The sequence below is a fragment of the Lytechinus pictus genome, chromosome 14, assembly GCF_037042905.1.
Source record: "Lytechinus pictus isolate F3 Inbred chromosome 14, Lp3.0, whole genome shotgun sequence".
NCBI classification, from domain to species: Eukaryota; Metazoa; Echinodermata; class Echinoidea; order Temnopleuroida; family Toxopneustidae; genus Lytechinus; species Lytechinus pictus.
This window is the reverse complement of record NC_087258.1, coordinates 17487268-17511297: the sequence shown is the minus strand read 5'-3', so window position 1 is coordinate 17511297 and position 24030 is coordinate 17487268. Positions and strand designations below refer to the sequence as shown.

General features: G+C 34.3%; 1 protein-coding gene across 1 annotated transcript in view; it reads right to left on the bottom strand.

The window, feature by feature from the left end:
- The window catches only part of LOC129275768 (uncharacterized), an 87449-nt gene that overhangs the window by 26208 nt on the left and 37211 nt on the right, over positions 1-24030 (bottom strand). Inside the window, exons 11-16 of the mRNA XM_064109102.1 lie at positions 20595-20843; positions 16968-17216; positions 13348-13596; positions 9727-9975; positions 6102-6350; positions 2481-2729 (exon numbers count right to left, since the gene is read on the bottom strand). Of these exons, the coding sequence (XP_063965172.1) occupies positions 2481-2729; positions 6102-6350; positions 9727-9975; positions 13348-13596; positions 16968-17216; positions 20595-20843 (1494 nt within the window). The remainder of the gene's footprint in view (positions 1-2480; positions 2730-6101; positions 6351-9726; positions 9976-13347; positions 13597-16967; positions 17217-20594; positions 20844-24030) is intronic.

Here is a 24030-nt window from a genome sequence, read left to right as displayed (position 1 = left end):
TTTGGTGAACCTCATGCAGCTCTACCAGATGGAAGAAAAAAAATCAAAATCTGTCAACAAATAAAGAAGAAGAGGCATTTTCTGTGATTTATGAATAAATTTCTCATAAATTAGCATAAATATTTTTCTACTGAAAATTTCAAAATTCTGTGTAGAAGTTTGGTAAACCTCATGAAGTTCTACCAGATGGAAGAAAAAAAATCAAAATCGGTCAACAATTATAGAAGAATAAGCATTTTATGTGAATTTTTAAAAATATGAATAAATTAATTTCGCATAAATTAGCATAAAAATTGTTCAAGTCAAAATTTCGAAATTATGTGTAGAAGTTTGGTGAACCTCATGAAGCTCTATCAGATGGAAGGAAAAAAAATCAAAATCGGTCAACAAATAAAGAAGAAGCATTTTATGTGAATTTTTAAAAATTTGCATAAATTAATTTCGCATAAATTAGCATAAAAATTGTTCTGGTCAAAATTTCAAAATTCTGTGTAGAAGTTTGGTGAACCTCATAAAGCTCTACCAGATGGAAGCTAAAAATTCAAAATCGGACTACAAATAAAGGAGCAGAAGCATTTTTTGTGAATTAAAAAAAAATGTGCATAAATTAGCATATTTAATGAATTTCAAAATTCTGTGTAGAAGTTTTGAATCCCCCACCTAGTGCTATCATATAAAGCAAACAGAATTGAAATCGGACTTGAAATGGCGAAGAAGTAGCATTTTGAAATTGTGGACGGACGACAGACGCCACGTCACGGCATAAGCTCATCTTGCCCTTCGGGCCGGATGAGCTAAAAAATGAACAAAGAGAGAGAGAGAGAGAGAGAAAGGATCAGGAAAGACAGATAGGATATAAAGATAGATGGAACAAAAAAAGGGCAAGCAGGAAGGATGAAGAATAGAAAGATAGAAGGATAGAAAAGAAAGAAAGAGGAAAAAATTTCAAACTTCAAGCAAACAAAAACAATCCAATCGTCTAACAAAAAATATAATGATATTTGGTGTTATTTTTAAATATTTTTTAAAATTTTAAAAACTAACATGTTTTGGAAAGAATAAAATTTCAAAGTGAAACATTGTCAACTTAAAAATTAGATGAAACATCACGGCATCATACACAACAAGACTCAAAACCAAAGCTGAAACAAATAGATCTACTTAAGAAAACTCAATAACTTTTACCTCCGCTTACATCTCCAAATCAGTAATCTGAGAATCCATAATATAATCATCCAAATTTCCTGCCGATTTTGAGATTATTTCGGTGGAAAAACTGTTTATCATGTCATTGTTTGCACCAATTGAATCTGCTACGGCCATCCTTCATGCCTAGCTAGGCTGCCACAGGCAGGAGGCCAGTTCAATTGCAATGTATTGGGCTAGCAAGAAAATCACCACAGAACTGGCAAAAGTTTAGTTATCAATTTTATTGTTGTCTCTGCTTCGTCATATGTTGGTTATTTGATGAAATATGTCACATTTCAATGTATTAACTACATTTTGTTCAATATTATGAAATATGGGACAGATAGGCGTCCTGGGAAGGGTTGTCGGGAAAAAGGAGCAAAATACAGGACGTCTGATCACCCTGGCTGTTGTGATCTGCTCAGCTCAGCTGGCTCAGATTCGATTTTATGTACAATTGACAAATGGAAAAGCTCGTGCCCGAACCATGCGCAGTGCGTAATTACGAATTGGCTTATTAGTGGGTAGCCCACTTTGCAAAAACTCAGTGAGAAAAGAAAGTGCACTATTAAAAAAAGCTTAACCCTTGCTTTTTAAGTTTCGCATTGGCTAGTGGTTTAGGCAGCTATTGTTGCTAATTTGCAGAAACCTGAGAACGGCACCCTACCCTAGGTATATCGGCACTGCGCATGATTTTGTTGCACAATAGCAGAGCTGCCAACCTGAACACGAACATTTCAGTATTTTAAATGCTGAAAATCAGTATTTTGGTGAGGAAATCAGTATTTTGAAAGAAATACCATAGCACAACAAATAAGACTGAATCTACAGAAATCAGTCTTTTGCACGAAACCATCAGTATTCTTCTCATTTTCAGTACTAAATACTGAGAATCAGTACTGGTTGGCAGCTCTGCAATAGACATTTTTTGGCGTATGCAGCAACTTGAAATGGCGGCATTTTATTTGTGAGTGAGGCAAAACGAGGAAAGGCGAGAAATAGAACCAAGTATTCTGCTTTTACAGGTTTCTTCTGAAATTTCGAAAAAGGACAATTCAATCACCCACAGCTGCCCTGCAATTTGACTTGACATTTAAGGATTCATGATAACTCACCTTATTTTGGGATTGGCTTTTAAATCCAACTTTAAACCAATAATATTTGATTTTCTGTTTTATATCAATATTACCTGGCTGAATAGAATACTTTTTTAATGTCCTGTAAGCCCCTTAATTTCTGTGAACCCTCCTCCCTACATCAGTACGCCAGTGAGAAATAGAATGATCACTTACCCTCAATGGTGACAGTGTATTCTAAAGTATCAGTCAATCCAGCATCATCTTCGCAAACTGCAGTGATGGTACGATCTCCAAATGAAAAGACACTGTCGTTATCATCCAATGTAACAGCAAGATCAGTATCAATAAAATCGTTGCACACTGGAGAAGGGAAACTATCTCCACTGAATGTTTTGGTTCTTCCCCCATCATCAGCACAAAATTTCAGCTTGGTTGGCTCTGATAGTTTTGGCTTTTCACAGTCTGTAAAAATAAAAGTTTACCAATATCAGTTTTGTAAGAAAGCATGCCGGAGGAAAAAAAGAAAAACTTCTAATATAGATAAATGCCAGTAGTGGTAATGATTTCAAAATGAGTTCGAACAAAATCCAATCCAATGAACACCTAGGAGCATGCATGTATACATGAATTAAAAAAAAATATTTGTCAAAGAATTTTGTATAATTGCTGAGAAATTAGCGAAACAACAAGAAATTTGAGCACAATGATGTATCTTTTTACCCAGCAATAATAATGCACTGTCCATCATGTGATTATTTGTGATGTTCAGTGTGAACATTGTTTTTTTCAGCTGAGATTTCATGATTTCTCAAAGTTCAGTTGATAACATAATATACATGTATATGTATATAAACCAGATCAAGATCTATACTGATATAGTGACAATTGACTTTGGTTTAACAGACTTTCTCCTCAAATCAGTGTCTCATGCAACTACTTGCACTTATCTTTGTGTTAATGCAGCTGATCCATAGTATCCTCCGAACTCTGTTCGGGGGATACAATTAGCATATTTAATGAATTTCAAAATTCTGTGTTGAAATTTTGTATCACCACCTCGAGCTATCATATTAAGCAAACAAAATTGCAATTGATCAACAACTGAAGAAGAAAAAACATTTTTTGTGATTTATGAATAAATTAGCATAAATAATTTTCCAGACAAAATGTCAAAATTCTGTGTACAAGTTTGGTGAACCTCATGCAGCTCTACCAGATGGAAGAAAAAAAATCAAAATCTGTCAACAAATAAAGAAGAAGAGGCATTTTCTGTGATTTATGAATAAATTTCTCATAAATTAGCATAAATATTTTTCTACTGAAAATTTCAAAATTCTGTGTAGAAGTTTGGTAAACCTCATGAAGTTCTACCAGATGGAAGAAAAAAAATCAAAATCGGTCAACAATTATAGAAGAATAAGCATTTTATGTGAATTTTTAAAAATATGAATAAATTAATTTCGCATAAATTAGCATAAAAATTGTTCAAGTCAAAATTTCGAAAATATGTGTAGAAGTTTGGTGAACCTCATGAAGCTCTATCAGATGGAAGGAAAAAAAATCAAAATCGGTCAACAAATAAAGAAGAAGCATTTTATGTGAATTTTTAAAAATTTGCATAAATTAATTTCGCATAAATTAGCATAAAAATTGTTCTGGTCAAAATTTCAAAATTATGTGTAGAAGTTTGGTGAACCTCATAAAGCTCTACCAGATGGAAGCTAAAAATTCAAAATCGGACAACAAATAAACGAGCAGAAGCATTTTTTGTGAATTAAAAAAAAATGTGCATAAATTAGCATATTTAATGAATTTCAAAATTCTGTGTAGAAGTTTTGAATCCCCCACCTAGTGCTATCATATAAAGCAAACAGAATTGAAATTGGACTTGAAATGGCGAAGAAGTAGCATTTTGAAATTGTGGACGGACGACAGACGCCACGTCACGGCATAAGCTCATCTTGCCCTTCGGGCCGGATGAGCTAAAAAATGAACAAAGAGAGAGAGAGAGAGAGAGAAAGGATCAGGAAAGACAGATAGGATATAAAGATAGATGGAACAAAAAAAGGGCAAGCAGGAAGGATGAAGAATAGAAAGATAGAAGGATAGAAAAGAAAGAAAGAGGAAAAAATTTCAAACTTCAAGCAAACAAAAACAATCCAATCGTCTAACAAAAAATATAATGATATTTGGTGTTATTTTTAAATATTTTTTAAAATTTTAAAAACTAACATGTTTTGGAAAGAATAAAATTTCAAAGTGAAACATTGTCAACTTAAAAATTAGATGAAACATCACGGCATCATACACAACAAGACTCAAAACCAAAGCTGAAACAAATAGATCTACTTAAGAAAACTCAATAACTTTTACCTCCGCTTACATCTCCAAATCAGTAATCTGAGAATCCATAATATAATCATCCAAATTTCCTGCCGATTTTGAGATTATTTCGGTGGAAAAACTGTTTATCATGTCATTGTTTGCACCAATTGAATCTGCTACGGCCATCCTTCATGCCTAGCTAGGCTGCCACAGGCAGGAGGCCAGTTCAATTGCAATGTATTGGGCTAGCAAGAAAATCACCACAGAACTGGCAAAAGTTTAGTTATCAATTTTATTGTTGTCTCTGCTTCGTCATATGTTGGTTATTTGATGAAATATGTCACATTTCAATGTATTAACTACATTTTGTTCAATATTATGAAATATGGGACAGATAGGCGTCCTGGGAAGGGTTGTCGGGAAAAAGGAGCAAAATACAGGACGTCTGATCACCCTGGCTGTTGTGATCTGCTCAGCTCAGCTGGCTCAGATTCGATTTTATGTACAATTGACAAATGGAAAAGCTCGTGCCCGAACCATGCGCAGTGCGTAATTACGAATTGGCTTATTAGTGGGTAGCCCACTTTGCAAAAACTCAGTGAGAAAAGAAAGTGCACTATTAAAAAAAGCTTAACCCCTGATCATAGTGCCAAAATTGTTTAATATTGATGGTTGGATAGGGTTTCCTTCATATGGAAATAACATGAATAATATCCCCATCAAGCCTGTGAGTTTGAGCAGTTTCCCATCTCCCTTTCGACCTACATGTGAAGTTTTGTTTCCATATCGCATGTTGCATGACCTTGTTTTTAAGTTTCGCATTGGCTAGTGGTTTAGGCAGCTATTGTTGCTAATTTGCAGAAACCTGAGAACGGCACCCTACCCTAGGTATATCGGAACTGCGCATGATTTTGTTGCACAATAGCAGAGCTGCCAACCTGAACACGAACATTTCAGTATTTTAAATGCTGAAAATCAGTATTTTGGTGAGGAAATCAGTATTTTCACAGAAATACCATAGCACAACAAATAAGACTGAATCTACAGAAATCAGTCTTTTGCACGAAACCATCAGTATTCTTCTCATTTTTCAGTACTAAATACTGAGAATCATTACTGGTTGGCAGCTCTGCAATAGACATTTTTTGGCGTATGCAGCAACTCGAAATGGCGGCATTTTATTTGTGAGTGAGGCAAAACGAGGAAAGGCGAGAAATAGAACCAAGTATTCTGCTTTTACAGGTTTCTTCTGAAATTTCGAAAAAGGACAATTCAATCACCCACAGCTGTCCTGCAATTTGACTTGACATTTAAGGATTCATGATAACTCACCTTATTTTGGGATTGGCTTTTAAATCCAACTTTAAACCAATAATATTTGATTTTCTGTTTTATATCAATATTAACTGGCTGAATAGAATACTTTTTTAATGTCCTGTAAGCCCCTTAATTTCTGTGAACCCTCCTCCCTACATCAGTACGCCAGTGAGAAATAGAATGATCACTTACCCTCAATGGTGACAGTGTATTCTAAAGTATCAGTCAATCCAGCATCATCTTCGCAAACTGCAGTGATGGTACGATCTCCAAATGAAAAGACATTGTCGGTATCATCCAATGTAACAGCAAGATCAGTATCAATAAAATCGTTGCACACTGGAGAAGGGAAACTATCTCCACTGAATGTTTTGGTTATTCCCCCATCATCAGCACAAAATTTCAGCTTGGTTGGCTCTGATAGTTTTGGCTTTTCACAGTCTGTAAAAATAAAAGTTTACCAATATCAGTTTTGTAAGAAAGCATGCCAGAGGAAAAAAAGAAAAACTTCTAATATAGATAAATGCCAGTAGTGGTAATGATTTCAAAATGAGTTCGAACAAAATCCAATCGAATGAACACCTAGGAGCATGCATGTATACATGAATTTAAAAAAAATATTTGTCAAAGAATTTTGTATAATTGCTGAGAAATTAGCGAAACAACAAGAAATTTGAGCACAATGATGTATCTTTTTACCCAGCAATAATAATGCACTGTCCATCATGTGATTATTTGTGATGTTCAGTGTGAACATTGTTTTTTTCAGCTGAGATTTCATGATTTCTCAAAGTTCAGTTGATAACATAATATACATGTATATGTATATAAACCAGATCAAGATCTATACTGATATAGTGACAATTGACTTTGGTTCAACAGATTTTCTCCTCAAATCAGTGTCTCATGCAACTACTTGCACTTATCTTTGTTTTAATGCAGCTGATCCATAGTATCCTCCGAACTCTGTTCGGGGGATACAATTAGCATATTTAATGAATTTCAAAATTCTGTGTTGAAATTTTGTATCACCACCTCGAGCTATCATATTAAGCAAACAAAATTGCAATTGATCAACAAATGAAGAAGAAAAAACATTTTTTGTGATTTATGAATAAATTAGCATAAATAATTTTCCAGACAAAATGTCAAAATTCTGTGTACAAGTTTGGTGAACCTCATGCAGCTCTACCAGATGGAAGAAAACAAATCAAAATCTGTCAACAAATAAAGAAGAAGAGGCATTTTCTGTGATTTATGAATAAATTTCTCATAAATTAGCATAAATAATTTTCTACTGAAAAAAAATTTCAAAAATCTGTGTAGAAGTTTGGTAAACCTGATGAAGTTCTACCAGATGGAAGAAAAAAAAATCAAAATCGGTCAACAATTATAGAAGAATAAGCATTTTATGTGAATTTTTAAAAATATGAATAAATTAATTTCGCATAAATTAGCATAAAAATTGTTCAAGTCAAAATTTCGAAATTATGTGTAGAAGTTTGGTGAACCTCATGAAGCTCTATCAGATGGAAGGAAAAAAAATCAAAATCGGTCAACAAATAAAGAAGAAGCATTTTATGTGAATTTTTAAAAATTTGCATAAATTAATTTCGCATAAATTAGCATAAAAATTGTTCTGGTCAAAATTATAAAATTCTGTGTAGAAGTTTGGTGAACCTCATAAAGCTCTACCAGATGGAAGCTAAAAATTCAAAATCGGACAACAAATAAACGAGCAGAAGCATTTTTTGTGAATTAAAAAAAATGTGCATAAATTAGCATATTTAATGAATTTCAAAATTCTGTGTAGAAGTTTTGAATCCCCCACCTAGTGCTATCATATAAAGCAAACAGAATTGAAATCGGACTTGAAATGGCGAAGAAGTAGCATTTTGAAATTGTGGACGGACGACAGACGCCACGTCACGGCATAAGCTCATCTTGCCCTTCGGGCCGGATGAGGTAAAAAATGAACAAAGAGAGAGAGAGAGAGAGAGAAAGGATCAGGAAAGACAGATAGGATATAAAGATAGATGGAACAAAAAAAGGGCAAGCAGGAAGGATGAAGAATAGAAAGATAGAAGGATAGAAAAGAAAGAAAGAGGAAAAAATTTCAAACTTCAAGCAAACAAAAACAATCCAATCGTCTAACAAAAAATATAATGATATTTGGTGATATTTTTAAATATTTTTTAAAATTTTAAAAACTAACATGTTTTGGAAAGAATAAAATTTCAAAGTGAAACATTGTCAACTTAAAAATTAGATGAAACATCACGGCATCATACACAACAAGACTCAAAACCAAAGCTGAAACAAATAGATCTACTTAAGAAAACTCAATAACTTTTACCTCCGCTTACATCTCCAAATCAGTAATCTGAGAATCCATAATATAATCATCCAAATTTCCTGCCGATTTTGAGATTATTTCGGTGGAAAAACTGTTTATCATGTCATTGTTTGCACCAATTGAATCTGCTACGGCCATCCTTCATGCCTAGCTAGGCTGCCACAGGCAGGAGGCCAGTTCAATTGCAATGTATTGGGCTAGCAAGAAAATCACCACAGAACTGGCAAAAGTTTATTTATCAATTTTATTGTTGTCTCTGCTTCGTCATATGTTGGTTATTTGATGAAATATGTCACATTTTAATGTATTAACTACATTTTGTTCAATATTATGAAATATGGGACAGATAGGCGTCCTGGGAAGGGTTGTCGGGAAAAAGGAGCAAAATACAGGACGTCTGATCACCCTGGCTGTTGTGATCTGCTCAGCTCAGCTGGCTCAGATTCGATTTTATGTACAATTGACAAATGGAAAAGCTCGTGCCCGAACCATGCGCAGTGCGTAATTACGAATTGGCTTATTAGTGGGTAGCCCACTTTGCAAAAACTCAGTGAGAAAAGAAAGTGCACTATTAAAAAAAGCTTAACCCCTGATCATAGTGCCAAAATTGTTTAATATTGATGGTTGGATAGGGTTTCCTTCATATGGAAATAACATGAATAATATCCCCATCAAGCCTGTGAGTTTGAGCAGTTTCCCATCTCCCTTTCGACCTACATGTGAAGTTTTGTTTCCATATCGCATGTTGCATGACCTTGTTTTTAAGTTTCGCATTGGCTAGTGGTTTAGGCAGCTATTGTTGCTAATTTGCAGAAACCTGAGAACGGCACCCTACCCTAGGTATATCGGAACTGCGCATGATTTTGTTGCACAATAGCAGAGCTGCCAACCTGAACACGAACATTTCAGTATTTTAAATGCTGAAAATCAGTATTTTGGTGAGGAAATCAGTATTTTCAAAGAAATACCATAGCACAACAAATAAGACTGAATCTACAGAAATCAGTCTTTTGATTGAAACCATCAGTATTCTTCTCATTTTTCAGTACTAAATACTGAGAATCATTACTGGTTGGCAGCTCTGCAATAGACATTTTTTGGCGTATGCAGCAACTCGAAATGGCGGCATTTTATTTGTGAGTGAGGCAAAACGAGGAAAGGCGAGAAATAGAACCAAGTATTCTGCTTTTACAGGTTTCTTCTGAAATTTCGAAAAAGGACAATTCAATCACCCACAGCTGTCCTGCAATTTGACTTGACATTTAAGGATTCATGATAACTCACCTTATTTTGGGATTGGCTTTTAAATCCAACTTTAAACCAATAATATTTGATTTTCTGTTTTATATCAATATTACCTGGCTGAATAGAATACTTTTTTAATGTCCTGTAAGCCCCTTAATTTCTGTGAACCCTCCTCCCTACATCAGTACGCCAGTGAGAAATAGAATGATCACTTACCCTCAATGGTGACAGTGTATTCTAAAGTATCAGTCAATCCAGCATCATCTTCGCAAACTGCAGTGATGGTACGATCTCCAAATGAAAAGACACTGTCGGTATCATCCAATGTAACAGCAAGATCAGTATCAATAAAATCGTTGCACACTGGAGAAGGGAAACTATCTCCACTGAATGTTTTGGTTATTCCCCCATCATCAGCACAAAATTTCAGCTTGGTTGGCTCTGATAGTTTTGGCTTTTCACAGTCTGTAAAAATAAAAGTTTACCAATATCAGTTTTGTAAGAAAGCATGCCAGAGGAAAAAAAGAAAAACTTCTAATATAGATAAATGCCAGTAGTGGTAATGATTTCAAAATGAGTTCGAACAAAATCCAATCGAATGAACACCTAGGAGCATGCATGTATACATGAATTAAAAAAAAATATTTGTCAAAGAATTTTGTATAATTGCTGAGAAATTAGCGAAACAACAAGAAATTTGAGCACAATGATGTATCTTTTTACCCAGCAATAATAATGCAATGTCCATCATGTGATTATTTTTGATGTTCAGTGTGAACATTGTTTTTTTCAGCTGAGATTTCATGATTTCTCAAAGTTCAGTTGATAACATAATATACATGTATATGTATATAAACCAGATCAAGATCTATACTGATATAGTGACAATTGACTTTGGTTGAACAGACTTTCTCCTCAAATCAGTGTCTCATGCAACTACTTGCACTTATCTTTGTTTTAATGCAGCTGATCCATAGTATCCTCCGAACTCTGTTCGGGGGATACAATTAGCATATTTAATGAATTTCAAAATTCTGTGTTGAAATTTTGTATCACCACCTCGAGCTATCATATTAAGCAAACAAAATTGCAATTGATCAACAAATGAAGAAGAAAAAACATTTTTTTGTGATTTATGAATAAATTAGCATAAATAATTTTCCAGACAAAATGTCAAAATTCTGTGTACAAGTTTGGTGAACCTCATGCAGCTCTACCAGATGGAAGAAAACAAATCAAAATCTGTCAACAAATAAAGAAGAAGAGGCATTTTCTGTGATTTATGAATAAATTTCTCATAAATTAGCATAAATAATTTTCTACTGAAAATTTCAAAATTCTGTGTAGAAGTTTGGTAAACCTCATGAAGTTCTACCAGATGGAAGAAAAAAAATCAAAATCGGTCAACAATTATAGAAGAATAAGCATTTTATGTGAATTTTTAAAAATATGAATAAATTAATTTCGCATAAATTAGCATAAAAATTGTTCAAGTCAAAATTTCGAAATTATGTGTAGAAGTTTGGTGAACCTCATGAAGCTCTATCAGATGGAAGGAAAAAAAATCAAAATCGGTCAACAAATAAAGAAGAAGCATTTTATGTGAATTTTTAAAAATTTGCATAAATTAATTTCGCATAAATTAGCATAAAAATTGTTCTGGTCAAAATTATAAAATTCTGTGTAGAAGTTTGGTGAACCTCATAAAGCTCTACCAGATGGAAGCTAAAAATTCAAAATCGGACAACAAATAAACGAGCAGAAGCATTTTTTGTGAATTAAAAAAAATGTGCATAAATTAGCATATTTAATGAATTTCAAAATTCTGTGTAGAAGTTTTGAATCTCCCACCTAGTGCTATCATATAAAGCAAACAGAATTGAAATCGGACTTGAAATGGCGAAGAAGTAGCATTTTGAAATTGTGGACGGACGACAGACGCCACGTCACGGCATAAGCTCATCTTGCCCTTCGGGCCGGATGAGCTAAAAAATGAACAAAGAGAGAGAGAGAGAGAGAGAAAGGATCAGGAAAGACAGATAGGATATAAAGATAGATGGAACAAAAAAAGGGCAAGCAGGAAGGATGAAGAATAGAAAGATAGAAGGATAGAAAAGAAAGAAAGAGGAAAAAATTTCAAACTTCAAGCAAACAAAAACAATCCAATCGTCTAACAAAAAATATAATGATATTTGGTGTTATTTTTAAATATTTTTTAAAATTTTAAAAACTAACATGTTTTGGAAAGAATAAAATTTCAAAGTGAAACATTGTCAACTTAAAAATTAGATGAAACATCACGGCATCATACACAACAAGACTCAAAACCAAAGCTGAAACAAATAGATCTACTTAAGAAAACTCAATAACTTTTACCTCCGCTTACATCTCCAAATCAGTAATCTGAGAATCCATAATATAATCATCCAAATTTCCTGCCGATTTTGAGATTATTTCGGTGGAAAAACTGTTTATCATGTCATTGTTTGCACCAATTGAATCTGCTACGGCCATCCTTCATGCCTAGCTAGGCTGCCACAGGCAGGAGGCCAGTTCAATTGCAATGTATTGGGCTAGCAAGAAAATCACCACAGAACTGGCAAAAGTTTAGTTATCAATTTTATTGTTGTCTCTGCTTCGTCATATGTTGGTTATTTGATGAAATATGTCACATTTCAATGTATTAACTACATTTTGTTCAATATTATGAAATATGGGACAGATAGGCGTCCTGGGAAGGGTTGTCGGGAAAAAGGAGCAAAATACAGGACGTCTGATCACCCTGGCTGTTGTGATCTGCTCAGCTCAGCTGGCTCAGATTCGATTTTATGTACAATTGACAAATGGAAAAGCTCGTGCCCGAACCATGCGCAGTGCGTAATTACGAATTGGCTTATTAGTGGGTAGCCCACTTTGCAAAAACTCAGTGAGAAAAGAAAGTGCACTATTAAAAAAAGCTTAACCCCTGATCATAGTGCCAAAATTGTTTAATATTGATGGTTGGATAGGGTTTCCTTCATATGGAAATAACATGAATAATATCCCCATCAAGCCTGTGAGTTTGAGCAGTTTCCCATCTCCCTTTCGACCTACATGTGAAGTTTTGTTTCCATATCGCATGTTGCATGACCTTGTTTTTAAGTTTCGCATTGGCTAGTGGTTTAGGCAGCTATTGTTGCTAATTTGCAGAAACCTGAGAACGGCACCCTACCCTAGGTATATCGGAACTGCGCATGATTTTGTTGCACAATAGCAGAGCTGCCAACCTGAACACGAACATTTCAGTATTTTAAATGCTGAAAATCAGTATTTTGGTGAGGAAATCAGTATTTTCAAAGAAATACCATAGCACAACAAATAAGACTGAATCTACAGAAATCAGTCTTTTGCACGAAACCATCAGTATTCTTCTCATTTTTCAGTACTAAATACTGAGAATCATTACTGGTTGGCAGCTCTGCAATATACATTTTTTGGCGTATGCAGCAACTCGAAATGGCGGCATTTTATTTGTGAGTGAGGCAAAACGAGGAAAGGCGAGAAATAGAACCAAGTATTCTGCTTTTACAGGTTTCTTCTGAAATTTCGAAAAAGGACAATTCAATCACCCACAGCTGTCCTGCAATTTGACTTGACATTTAAGGATTCATGATAACTCACCTTATTTTGGGATTGGCTTTTAAATCCAACTTTAAACCAATAATATTTGATTTTCTGTTTTATATCAATATTACCTGGCTGAATAGAATACTTTTTTAATGTCCTGTAAGCCCCTTAATTTCTGTGAACCCTCCTCCCTACATCAGTACGCCAGTGAGAAATAGAATGATCACTTACCCTCAATGGTGACAGTGTATTCTAAAGTATCAGTCAATCCAGCATCATCTTCGCAAACTGCAGTGATGGTACGATCTCCAAATGAAAAGACATTGTCGGTATCATCCAATGTAACAGCAAGATCAGTATCAATAAAATCGTTGCACACTGGAGAAGGGAAACTATCTCCACTGAATGTTTTGGTTATTCCCCCATCATCAGCACAAAATTTCAGCTTGGTTGGCTCTGATAGTTTTGGCTTTTCACAGTCTGTAAAAATAAAAGTTTACCAATATCAGTTTTGTAAGAAAGCATGCCAGAGGAAAAAAAGAAAAACTTCTAATATAGATAAATGCCAGTAGTGGTAATGATTTCAAAATGAGTTCGAACAAAATCCAATCGAATGAACACCTAGGAGCATGCATGTATACATGAATTTAAAAAAAATATTTGTCAAAGAATTTTGTATAATTGCTGAGAAATTAGCGAAACAACAAGAAATTTGAGCACAATGATGTATCTTTTTACCCAGCAATAATAATGCACTGTCCATCATGTGATTATTTGTGATGTTTAGTGTGAACATTGTTTTTTTCAGCTGAGATTTCATGATTTCTCAAAGTTCAGTTGATAACATAATATACATGTATATGTATATAAACCAGATCAAGATCTATACTGATATAGTGACAATTGACTTTGGTTTAACAGACTTTCTCCTCAAATCAGTGTCTCATGCAACTACTTGCACTTATCTTTGTTTTAATGCAGCTGATCCATAGTATCCTCCGAACTCTGTTCGGGGGATACAATTAGCATATTTAATGAATTTCAAAATTCTGTGTTGAAATTTTGTATCACCACCTCGAGCTATCATATTAAGCAAACAAAATTGCAATTGATCAACAAATGAAGAAGAAAAAACATTTTTTGTGATTTATGAATAAATTAGCATAAATAATTTTCCAGACAAAATGTCAAAATTCTGTGTACAAGTTTGGTGAACCTCATGCAGCTCTACCAGATGGAAGAAAACAAATCAAAATCTGTCAACAAATAAAGAAGAAGAGGCATTTTCTGTGATTTATGAATAAATTTCTCATAAATTAGCATAAATAATTTTCTACTGAAAATTTCAAAATTCTGTGTAGAAGTTTGGTAAACCTCATGAAGTTCTACCAGATGGAAGAAAAAAAATCAAAATCGGTCAACAATTATAGAAGAATAAGCATTTTATGTGAATTTTTAAAAATATGAATAAATTAATTTCGCATAAATTAGCATAAAAATTGTTCAAGTCAAAATTTCGAAATTATGTGTAGAAGTTTGGTGAACCTCATGAAGCTCTATCAGATGGAAGGAAAAAAAATCAAAATCGGTCAACAAATAAAGAAGAAGCATTTTATGTGAATTTTTAAAAATTTGCATAAATTAATTTCGCATAAATTAGCATAAAAATTGTTCTGGTCAAAATTATAAAATTCTGTGTAGAAGTTTGGTGAACCTCATAAAGCTCTACCAGATGGAAGCTAAAAATTCAAAATCGGACAACAAATAAACGAGCAGAAGCATTTTTTGTGAATTAAAAAAAATGTGCATAAATTAGCATATTTAATGAATTTCAAAATTCTGTGTAGAAGTTTTGAATCCCCCACCTAGTGCTATCATATAAAGCAAACAGAATTGAAATCGGACTTGAAATGGCGAAGAAGTAGCATTTTGAAATTGTGGACGGACGACAGACGCCACGTCACGGCATAAGCTCATCTTGCCCTTCGGGCCGGATGAGGTAAAAAATGAACAAAGAGAGAGAGAGAGAGAGAGAAAGGATCAGGAAAGACAGATAGGATATAAAGATAGATGGAACAAAAAAAGGGCAAGCAGGAAGGATGAAGAATAGAAAGATAGAAGGATAGAAAAGAAAGAAAGAGGAAAAAATTTCAAACTTCAAGCAAACAAAAACAATCCAATCGTCTAACGAAAAATATAATGATATTTGGTGTTATTTTTAAATATTTTTTAAAATTTTAAAAACTAACATGTTTTGGAAAGAATAAAATTTCAAAGTGAAACATTGTCAACTTAAAAATTAGATGAAACATCACGGCATCATACCCAACAAGACTCAAAACCAAAGCTGAAACAAATAGATCTACTTAAGAAAACTCAATAACTTTTACCTACGCTTACATCTCCAAATCAGTAATCTGAGAATCCATAATATAATCATCCAAATTTCCTGCCGATTTTGAGATTATTTCGGTGGAAAAACTGTTTATCATGTCATTGTTTGCACCAATTGAATCTGCTACGGCCATCCTTCATGCCTAGCTAGGCTGCCACAGGCAGGAGGCCAGTTCAATTGCAATGTATTGGGCTAGCAAGACAATCACCACAGAACTGGCAAAAGTTTAGTTATCAATTTTATTGTTGTCTCTGCTTCGTCATATGTTGGTTATTTGATGAAATATGTCACATTTCAATGTATTAACTACATTTTGTTCAATATTATGAAATATGGGACAGATAGGCGTCCTGGGAAGGGTTGTCGGGAAAAAGGAGCAAAATACAGGACGTCTGATCACCCTGGCTGTTGTGATCTGCTCAGCTCAGCTGGCTCAGATTCGATTTTATGTACAATTGACAAATGGAAAAGCTCGTGCCCGAACCATGCGCAGTGCGTAATTACGAATTGGCTTATTAGTGGGTAGCCCACTTTGCAAAAACTCAGTGAGAAAAGAAAGTGCACTATTAAAAAAAGCTTAACCCCTGATCATAGTGCCAAAATTGTTTAATATTGATGGTTGGATAGGGTTTCCTTCATATGGAAATAACATGAATAATATCCCCATCAAGCCTGTGAGTTTGAGCAGTTTCCCATCTCCCTTTCGACCTACATGTGAAGTTTTGTTTCCATATCGCATGTTGCATGACCTTGTTTTTAAGTTTCGCATTGGCTAGTGGTTTAGGCAGCTATTGTTGCTAATTTGCAGAAACCTGAGAACGGCACCCTACCCTAGGTATATCGGAACTGCGCATGATTTTGTTGCACAATAGCAGAGCTGCCAACCTGAACACGAACATTTCAGTATTTTAAATGCTGAAAATCAGTATTTTGGTGAGGAAATCAGTATTTTCAAAGAAATACCATAGCACAACAAATAAGACTGAATCTACAGAAATCAGTCTTTTGATTGAAACCATCAGTATTCTTCTCATTTTTCAGTACTAAATACTGAGAATCATTACTGGTTGGCAGCTCTGCAATAGACATTTTTTGGCGTATGCAGCAACTCGAAATGGCGGCATTTTATTTGTGAGTGAGGCAAAACGAGGAAAGGCGAGAAATAGAACCAAGTATTCTGCTTTTACAGGTTTCTTCTGAAATTTCGAAAAAGGACAATTCAATCACCCACAGCTGTCCTGCAATTTGACTTGACATTTAAGGATTCATGATAACTCACCTTATTTTGGGATTGGCTTTTAAATCCAACTTTAAACCAATAATATTTGATTTTCTGTTTTATATCAATATTACCTGGCTGAATAGAATACTTTTTTAATGTCCTGTAAGCCCCTTAATTTCTGTGAACCCTCCTCCCTACATCAGTACGCCAGTGAGAAATAGAATGATCACTTACCCTCAATGGTGACAGTGTATTCTAAAGTATCAGTCAATCCAGCATCATCTTCGCAAACTGCAGTGATGGTACGATCTCCAAATGAAAAGACATTGTCGGTATCATCCAATGTAACAGCAAGATCAGTATCAATAAAATCGTTGCACACTGGAGAAGGGAAACTATCTCCACTGAATGTTTTGGTTATTCCCCCATCATCAGCACAAAATTTCAGCTTGGTTGGCTCTGATAGTTTTGGCTTTTCACAGTCTGTAAAAATAAAAGTTTACCAATATCAGTTTTGTAAGAAAGCATGCCAGAGGAAAAAAAGAAAAACTTCTAATATAGATAAATGCCAGTAGTGGTAATGATTTCAAAATGAGTTCGAACAAAATCCAATCGAATGAACACCTAGGAGCATGCATGTACATGTATACATGAATTTAAAAAAAATATTTGTCAAAGAATTTTGTATAATTGCTGAGAAATTAGCGAAACAACAAGAAATTTGAGCACAATGATGTATCTTTTTACCCAGCAATAATAATGCACTGTCCATCATGTGATTATTTGTGATGTTCAGTGTGAACATTGTTTTTTTCAGCTGAGATTTCATGATTTCTCAAAGTTCAGTTGATAACATAATATACATGTATATGTATATAAACCAGATCAAGATCTATACTGATATAGTGACAATTGACTTTGGTTTAACAGACTTTCTCCTCAAATCAGTGTCTCATGCAACTACTTGCACTTATCTTTGTTTTAATGCAGCTGATCCATAGTATCCTCCGAACTCTGTTCGGGGGATACAATTAGCATATTTAATGAATTTCAAAATTCTGTGTTGAAATTTTGTATCACCACCTCGAGCTATCATATTAAGCAAACAAAATTGCAATTGATCAACAAATGAAGAAGAAAAAACATTTTTTGTGATTTATGAATAAATTAGCATAAATAATTTTCCAGACAAAATGTCAAAATTCTGTGTACAAGTTTGGTGAACCTCATGCAGCTCTACCAGATGGAAGAAAACAAATCAAAATCTGTCAACAAATAAAGAAGAAGAGGCATTTTCTGTGATTTATGAATAAATTTCTCATAAATTAGCATAAATAATTTTCTACTGAAAATTTCAAAATTCTGTGTAGAAGTTTGGTAAACCTCATTAAGTTCTACCAGATGGAAGAAAAAAAAATCAAAATCGGTCAACAATTATGGAAGAATAAGCATTTTATGTGAATTTTTAAAAATATGAATAAATTAATTTCGCATAAATTAGCATAAAAATTGTTCAAGTCAAAATTTCGAAATTATGTGTAGAAGTTTGGTGAACCTCATGAAGCTCTATCAGATGGAAGGAAAAAAAATCAAAATCGGTCAACAAATAAAGAAGAAGCATTTTAAGTGAATTTTTAAAAATTTGCATAAATTAATTTCGCATAAATTAGCATAAAAATTGTTCTGGTCAAAATTATAAAATTCTGTGTAGAAGTTTGGTGAACCTCATAAAGCTCTACCAGATGGAAGCTAAAAATTCAAAATCGGACAACAAATAAACGAGCAGAAGCATTTTTTGTGAATTAAAAAAAATGTGCATAAATTAGCATATTTAATGAATTTCAAAATTCTGTGTAGAAGTTTTGAATCCCCCACCTAGTGCTATCATATAAAGCAAACAGAATTGAAATCGGACTTGAAATGGCGAAGAAGTAGCATTTTGAAATTGTGGACGGACGACAGACGCCACGTCACGGCATAAGCTCATCTTGCCCTTCGGGCCGGATGAGCTAAAAAATGAACAAAGAGAGAGAGAGAGAGAGAGAAAGGATCAGGAAAGACAGATAGGATATAAAGATAGATGGAACAAAAAAAGGGCAAGCAGGAAGGATGAAGAATAGAAAGATAGAAGGATAGAAAAGAAAGAAAGAGGAAAAAATTTCAAACTTCAAGCAAACAAAAACAATCCAATCGTCTAACAAAAAATATAATGATATTTGGTGTTATTTTTAAATATTTTTTAAAATTTTAAAAACTAACATGTTTTGGAAAGAATAAAATTTCAAAGTGAAACATTGTCAACTTAAAAATTAGATGAAACATCACGGCATCATACACAACAAGACTCAAAACCAAAGCTGAAACAAATAGATCTACTTAAGAAAACTCAATAACTTTTACCTCCGCTTACATCTCCAAATCAGTAATCTGAGAATCCATAATATAATCATCCAAATTTCCTGCCGATTTTGAGATTATTTCGGTGGAAAAACTGTTTATCATGTCATTGTTTGCACCAATTGAATCTGCTACGGCCATCCTTCATGCCTAGCTAGGCTGCCACAGGCAGGAGGCCAGTTCAATTGCAATGTATTGGGCTAGCAAGAAAATCACCACAGAACTGGCAAAAGTTTAGTTATCAATTTTATTGTTGTCTCTGCTTCGTCATATGTTGGTTATTTGATGAAATATGTCACATTTCAATGTATTAACTACATTTTGTTCAATATTATGAAATATGGGACAGATAGGCGTCCTGGGAAGGGTTGTCGGGAAAAAGGAGCAAAATACAGGACGTCTGATCACCCTGGCTGTTGTGATCTGCTCAGCTCAGCTGGCTCAGATTCGATTTTATGTACAATTGACAAATGGAAAAGCTCGTGCCCGAACCATGCGCAGTGCGTAATTACGAATTGGCTTATTAGTGGGTAGCCCACTTTGCAAAAACTCAGTGAGAAAAGAAAGTGCACTATTAAAAAAAGCTTAACCCCTGATCATAGTGCCAAAATTGTTTAATATTGATGGTTGGATAGGGTTTCCTTCATATGGAAATAACATGAATAATATCCCCATCAAGCCTGTGAGTTTGAGCAGTTTCCCATCTCCCTTTCGACCTACATGTGAAGTTTTGTTTCCATATCGCATGTTGCATGACCTTGTTTTTAAGTTTCGCATTGGCTAGTGGTTTAGGCAGCTATTGTTGCTAATTTGCAGAAACCTGAGAACGGCACCCTACCCTAGGTATATCGGAACTGCGCATGATTTTGTTGCACAATAGCAGAGCTGCCAACCTGAACACGAACATTTCAGTATTTTAAATGCTGAAAATCAGTATTTTGGTGAGGAAATCAGTATTTTCAAAGAAATACCATAGCACAACAAATAAGACTGAATCTACAGAAATCAGTCTTTTGATTGAAACCATCAGTATTCTTCTCATTTTTCAGTACTAAATACTGAGAATCATTACTGGTTGGCAGCTCTGCAATAGACATTTTTTGGCGTATGCAGCAACTCGAAATGGCGGCATTTTATTTGTGAGTGAGGCAAAACGAGGAAAGGCGAGAAATAGAACCAAGTATTCTGCTTTTACAGGTTTCTTCTGAAATTTCGAAAAAGGACAATTCAATCACCCACAGCTGTCCTGCAATTTGACTTGACATTTAAGGATTCATGATAACTCACCTTATTTTGGGATTGGCTTTTAAATCCAACTTTAAACCAATAATATTTGATTTTCTGTTTTATATCAATATTACCTGGCTGAATAGAATACTTTTTTAATGTCCTGTAAGCCCCTTAATTTCTGTGAACCCTCCTCCCTACATCAGTACGCCAGTGAGAAATAGAATGATCACTTACCCTCAATGGTGACAGTGTATTCTAAAGTATCAGTCAATCCAGCATCATCTTCGCAAACTGCAGTGATGGTACGATCTCCAAATGAAAAGACATTGTCGGTATCATCCAATGTAACAGCAAGATCAGTATCAATAAAATCGTTGCACACTGGAGAAGGGAAACTATCTCCACTGAATGTTTTGGTTATTCCCCCATCATCAGCACAAAATTTCAGCTTGGTTGGCTCTGATAGTTTTGGCTTTTCACAGTCTGTAAAAATAAAAGTTTACCAATATCAGTTTTGTAAGAAAGCATGCCAGAGGAAAAAAAGAAAAACTTCTAATATAGATAAATGCCAGTAGTGGTAATGATTTCAAAATGAGTTCGAACAAAATCCAATCGAATGAACACCTAGGAGCATGCATGTATACATGAATTTAAAAAAAATATTTGTCAAAGAATTTTGTATAATTGCTGAGAAATTAGCGAAACAACAAGAAATTTGAGCACAATGATGTATCTTTTTACCCAGCAATAATAATGCACTGTCCATCATGTGATTATTTGTGATGTTCAGTGTGAACATTGTTTTTTTCAGCTGAGATTTCATGATTTCTCAAAGTTCAGTTGATAACATAATATACATGTATATGTATATAAACCAGATCAAGATCTATACTGATATAGTGACAATTGACTTTGGTTCAACAGACTTTCTCCTCAAATCAGTGTCTCATGCAACTACTTGCACTTATCTTTGTTTTAATGCAGCTGATCCATAGTATCCTCCGAACTCTGTTCGGGGGATACAATTAGCATATTTAATGAATTTCAAAATTCTGTGTTGAAATTTTGTATCACCACCTCGAGCTATCATATTAAGCAAACAAAATTGCAATTGATCAACAAATGAAGAAGAAAAAACATTTTTTGTGATTTATGAATAAATTAGCATAAATAATTTTCCAGACAAAATGTCAAAATTCTGTGTACAAGTTTGGTGAACCTCATGCAGCTCTACCAGATGGAAGAAAACAAATCAAAATCTGTCAACAAATAAAGAAGAAGAGGCATTTTCTGTGATTTATGAATAAATTTCTCATAAATTAGCATAAATAATTTTCTACTGAAAATTTCAAAATTCTGTGTAGAAGTTTGGTAAACCTGATGAAGTTCTACCAGATGGAAGAAAAAAAAATCAAAATCGGTCAACAATTATAGAAGAATAAGCATTTTATGTGAATTTTTAAAAATATGAATAAATTAATTTCGCATAAATTAGCATAAAAATTGTTCAAGTCAAAATTTCGAAATTATGTGTAGAAGTTTGGTGAACCTCATGAAGCTCTATCAGATGGAAGGAAAAAAAATCAAAATCGGTCAACAAATAAAGAAGAAGCATTTTATGTGAATTTTTAAAAATTTGCATAAATTAATTTCGCATAAATTAGCATAAAAATTGTTCTGGTCAAAATTATAAAATTCTGTGTAGAAGTTTGGTGAACCTCATAAAGCTCTACCAGATGGAAGCTAAAAATTCAAAATCGGACAACAAATAAACGAGCAGAAGCATTTTTTGTGAATTAAAAAAAATGTGCATAAATTAGCATATTTAATGAATTTCAAAATTCTGTGTAGAAGTTTTGAATCCCCCACCTAGTGCTATCATATAAAGCAAACAGAATTGAAATCGGACTTGAAATGGCGAAGAAGTAGCATTTTGAAATTGTGGACGGACGACAGACGCCACGTCACGGCATAAGCTCATCTTGCCCTTCGGGCCGGATGAGCTAAAAAATGAACAAAGAGAGAGAGAGAGAGAGAGAAAGGATCAGGAAAGACAGATAGGATATAAAGATAGATGGAACAAAAAAAGGGCAAGCAGGAAGGATGAAGAATAGAAAGATAGAAGGATAGAAAAGAAAGAAAGAGGAAAAAATTTCAAACTTCAAGCAAACAAAAACAATCCAATCGTCTAACAAAAAATATAATGATATTTGGTGTTATTTTTAAATATTTTTTAAAATTTTAAAAACTAACATGTTTTGGAAAGAATAAAATTTCAAAGTGAAACATTGTCAACTTAAAAATTAGATGAAACATCACGGCATCATACACAACAAGACTCAAAACCAAAGCTGAAACAAATAGATCTACTTAAGAAAACTCAATAACTTTTACCTCCGCTTACATCTCCAAATCAGTAATCTGAGAATCCATAATATAATCATCCAAATTTCCTGCCGATTTTGAGATTATTTCGGTGGAAAAACTGTTTATCATGTCATTGTTTGCACCAATTGAATCTGCTACGGCCATCCTTCATGCCTAGCTAGGCTGCCACAGGCAGGAGGCCAGTTCAATTGCAATGTATTGGGCTAGCAAGAAAATCACCACAGAACTGGCAAAAGTTTAGTTATCAATTTTATTGTTGTCTCTGCTTCGTCATATGTTGGTTATTTGATGAAATATGTCACATTTCAATGTATTAACTACATTTTGTTCAATATTATGAAATATGGGACAGATATGCCCTGGGAAGGGTTGTCGGGAAAAAGGAGCAAAATACAGGACGTCTGATCACCCTGGCTGTTGTGATCTGCTCAGCTCAGCTGGCTCAGATTCGATTTTATGTACAATTGACAAATGGAAAAGCTCGTGCCCGAACCATGCGCAGTGCGTAATTACGAATTGGCTTATTAGTGGGTAGCCCACTTTGCAAAAACTCAGTGAGAAAAGAAAGTGCACTATTAAAAAAAGCTTAACCCCTGATCATAGTGCCAAAATTGTTTAATATTGATGGTTGGATAGGGTTTCCTTCATATGGAAATAACATGAATAATATCCCCATCAAGCCTGTGAGTTTGAGCAGTTTCCCATCTCCCTTTCGACCTACATGTGAAGTTTTGTTTCCATATCGCATGTTGCATGACCTTGTTTTTAAGTTTCGCATTGGCTAGTGGTTTAGGCAGCTATTGTTGCTAATTTGCAGAAACCTGAGAACGGCACCCTACCCTAGGTATATCGGAACTGCGCATGATTTTGTTGCACAATAGCAGAGCTGCCAACCTGAACACGAACATTTCAGTATTTTAAATGCTGAAAATCAGTATTTTGGTGAGGAAATCAGTATTTTCAAAGAAATACCATAGCACAACAAATAAGACTGAATCTACAGAAATCAGTCTTTTGATTGAAACCATCAGTATTCTTCTCATTTTTCAGTACTAAATACTGAGAATCATTACTGGTTGGCAGCTCTGCAATAGACATTTTTTGGCGTATGCAGCAACTCGAAATGGCGGCATTTTATTTGTGAGTGAGGCAAAACGAGGAAAGGCGAGAAATAGAACCAAGTATTCTGCTTTTACAGGTTTCTTCTGAAATTTCGAAAAAGGACAATTCAATCACCCACAGCTGTCCTGCAATTTGACTTGACATTTAAGGATTCATGATA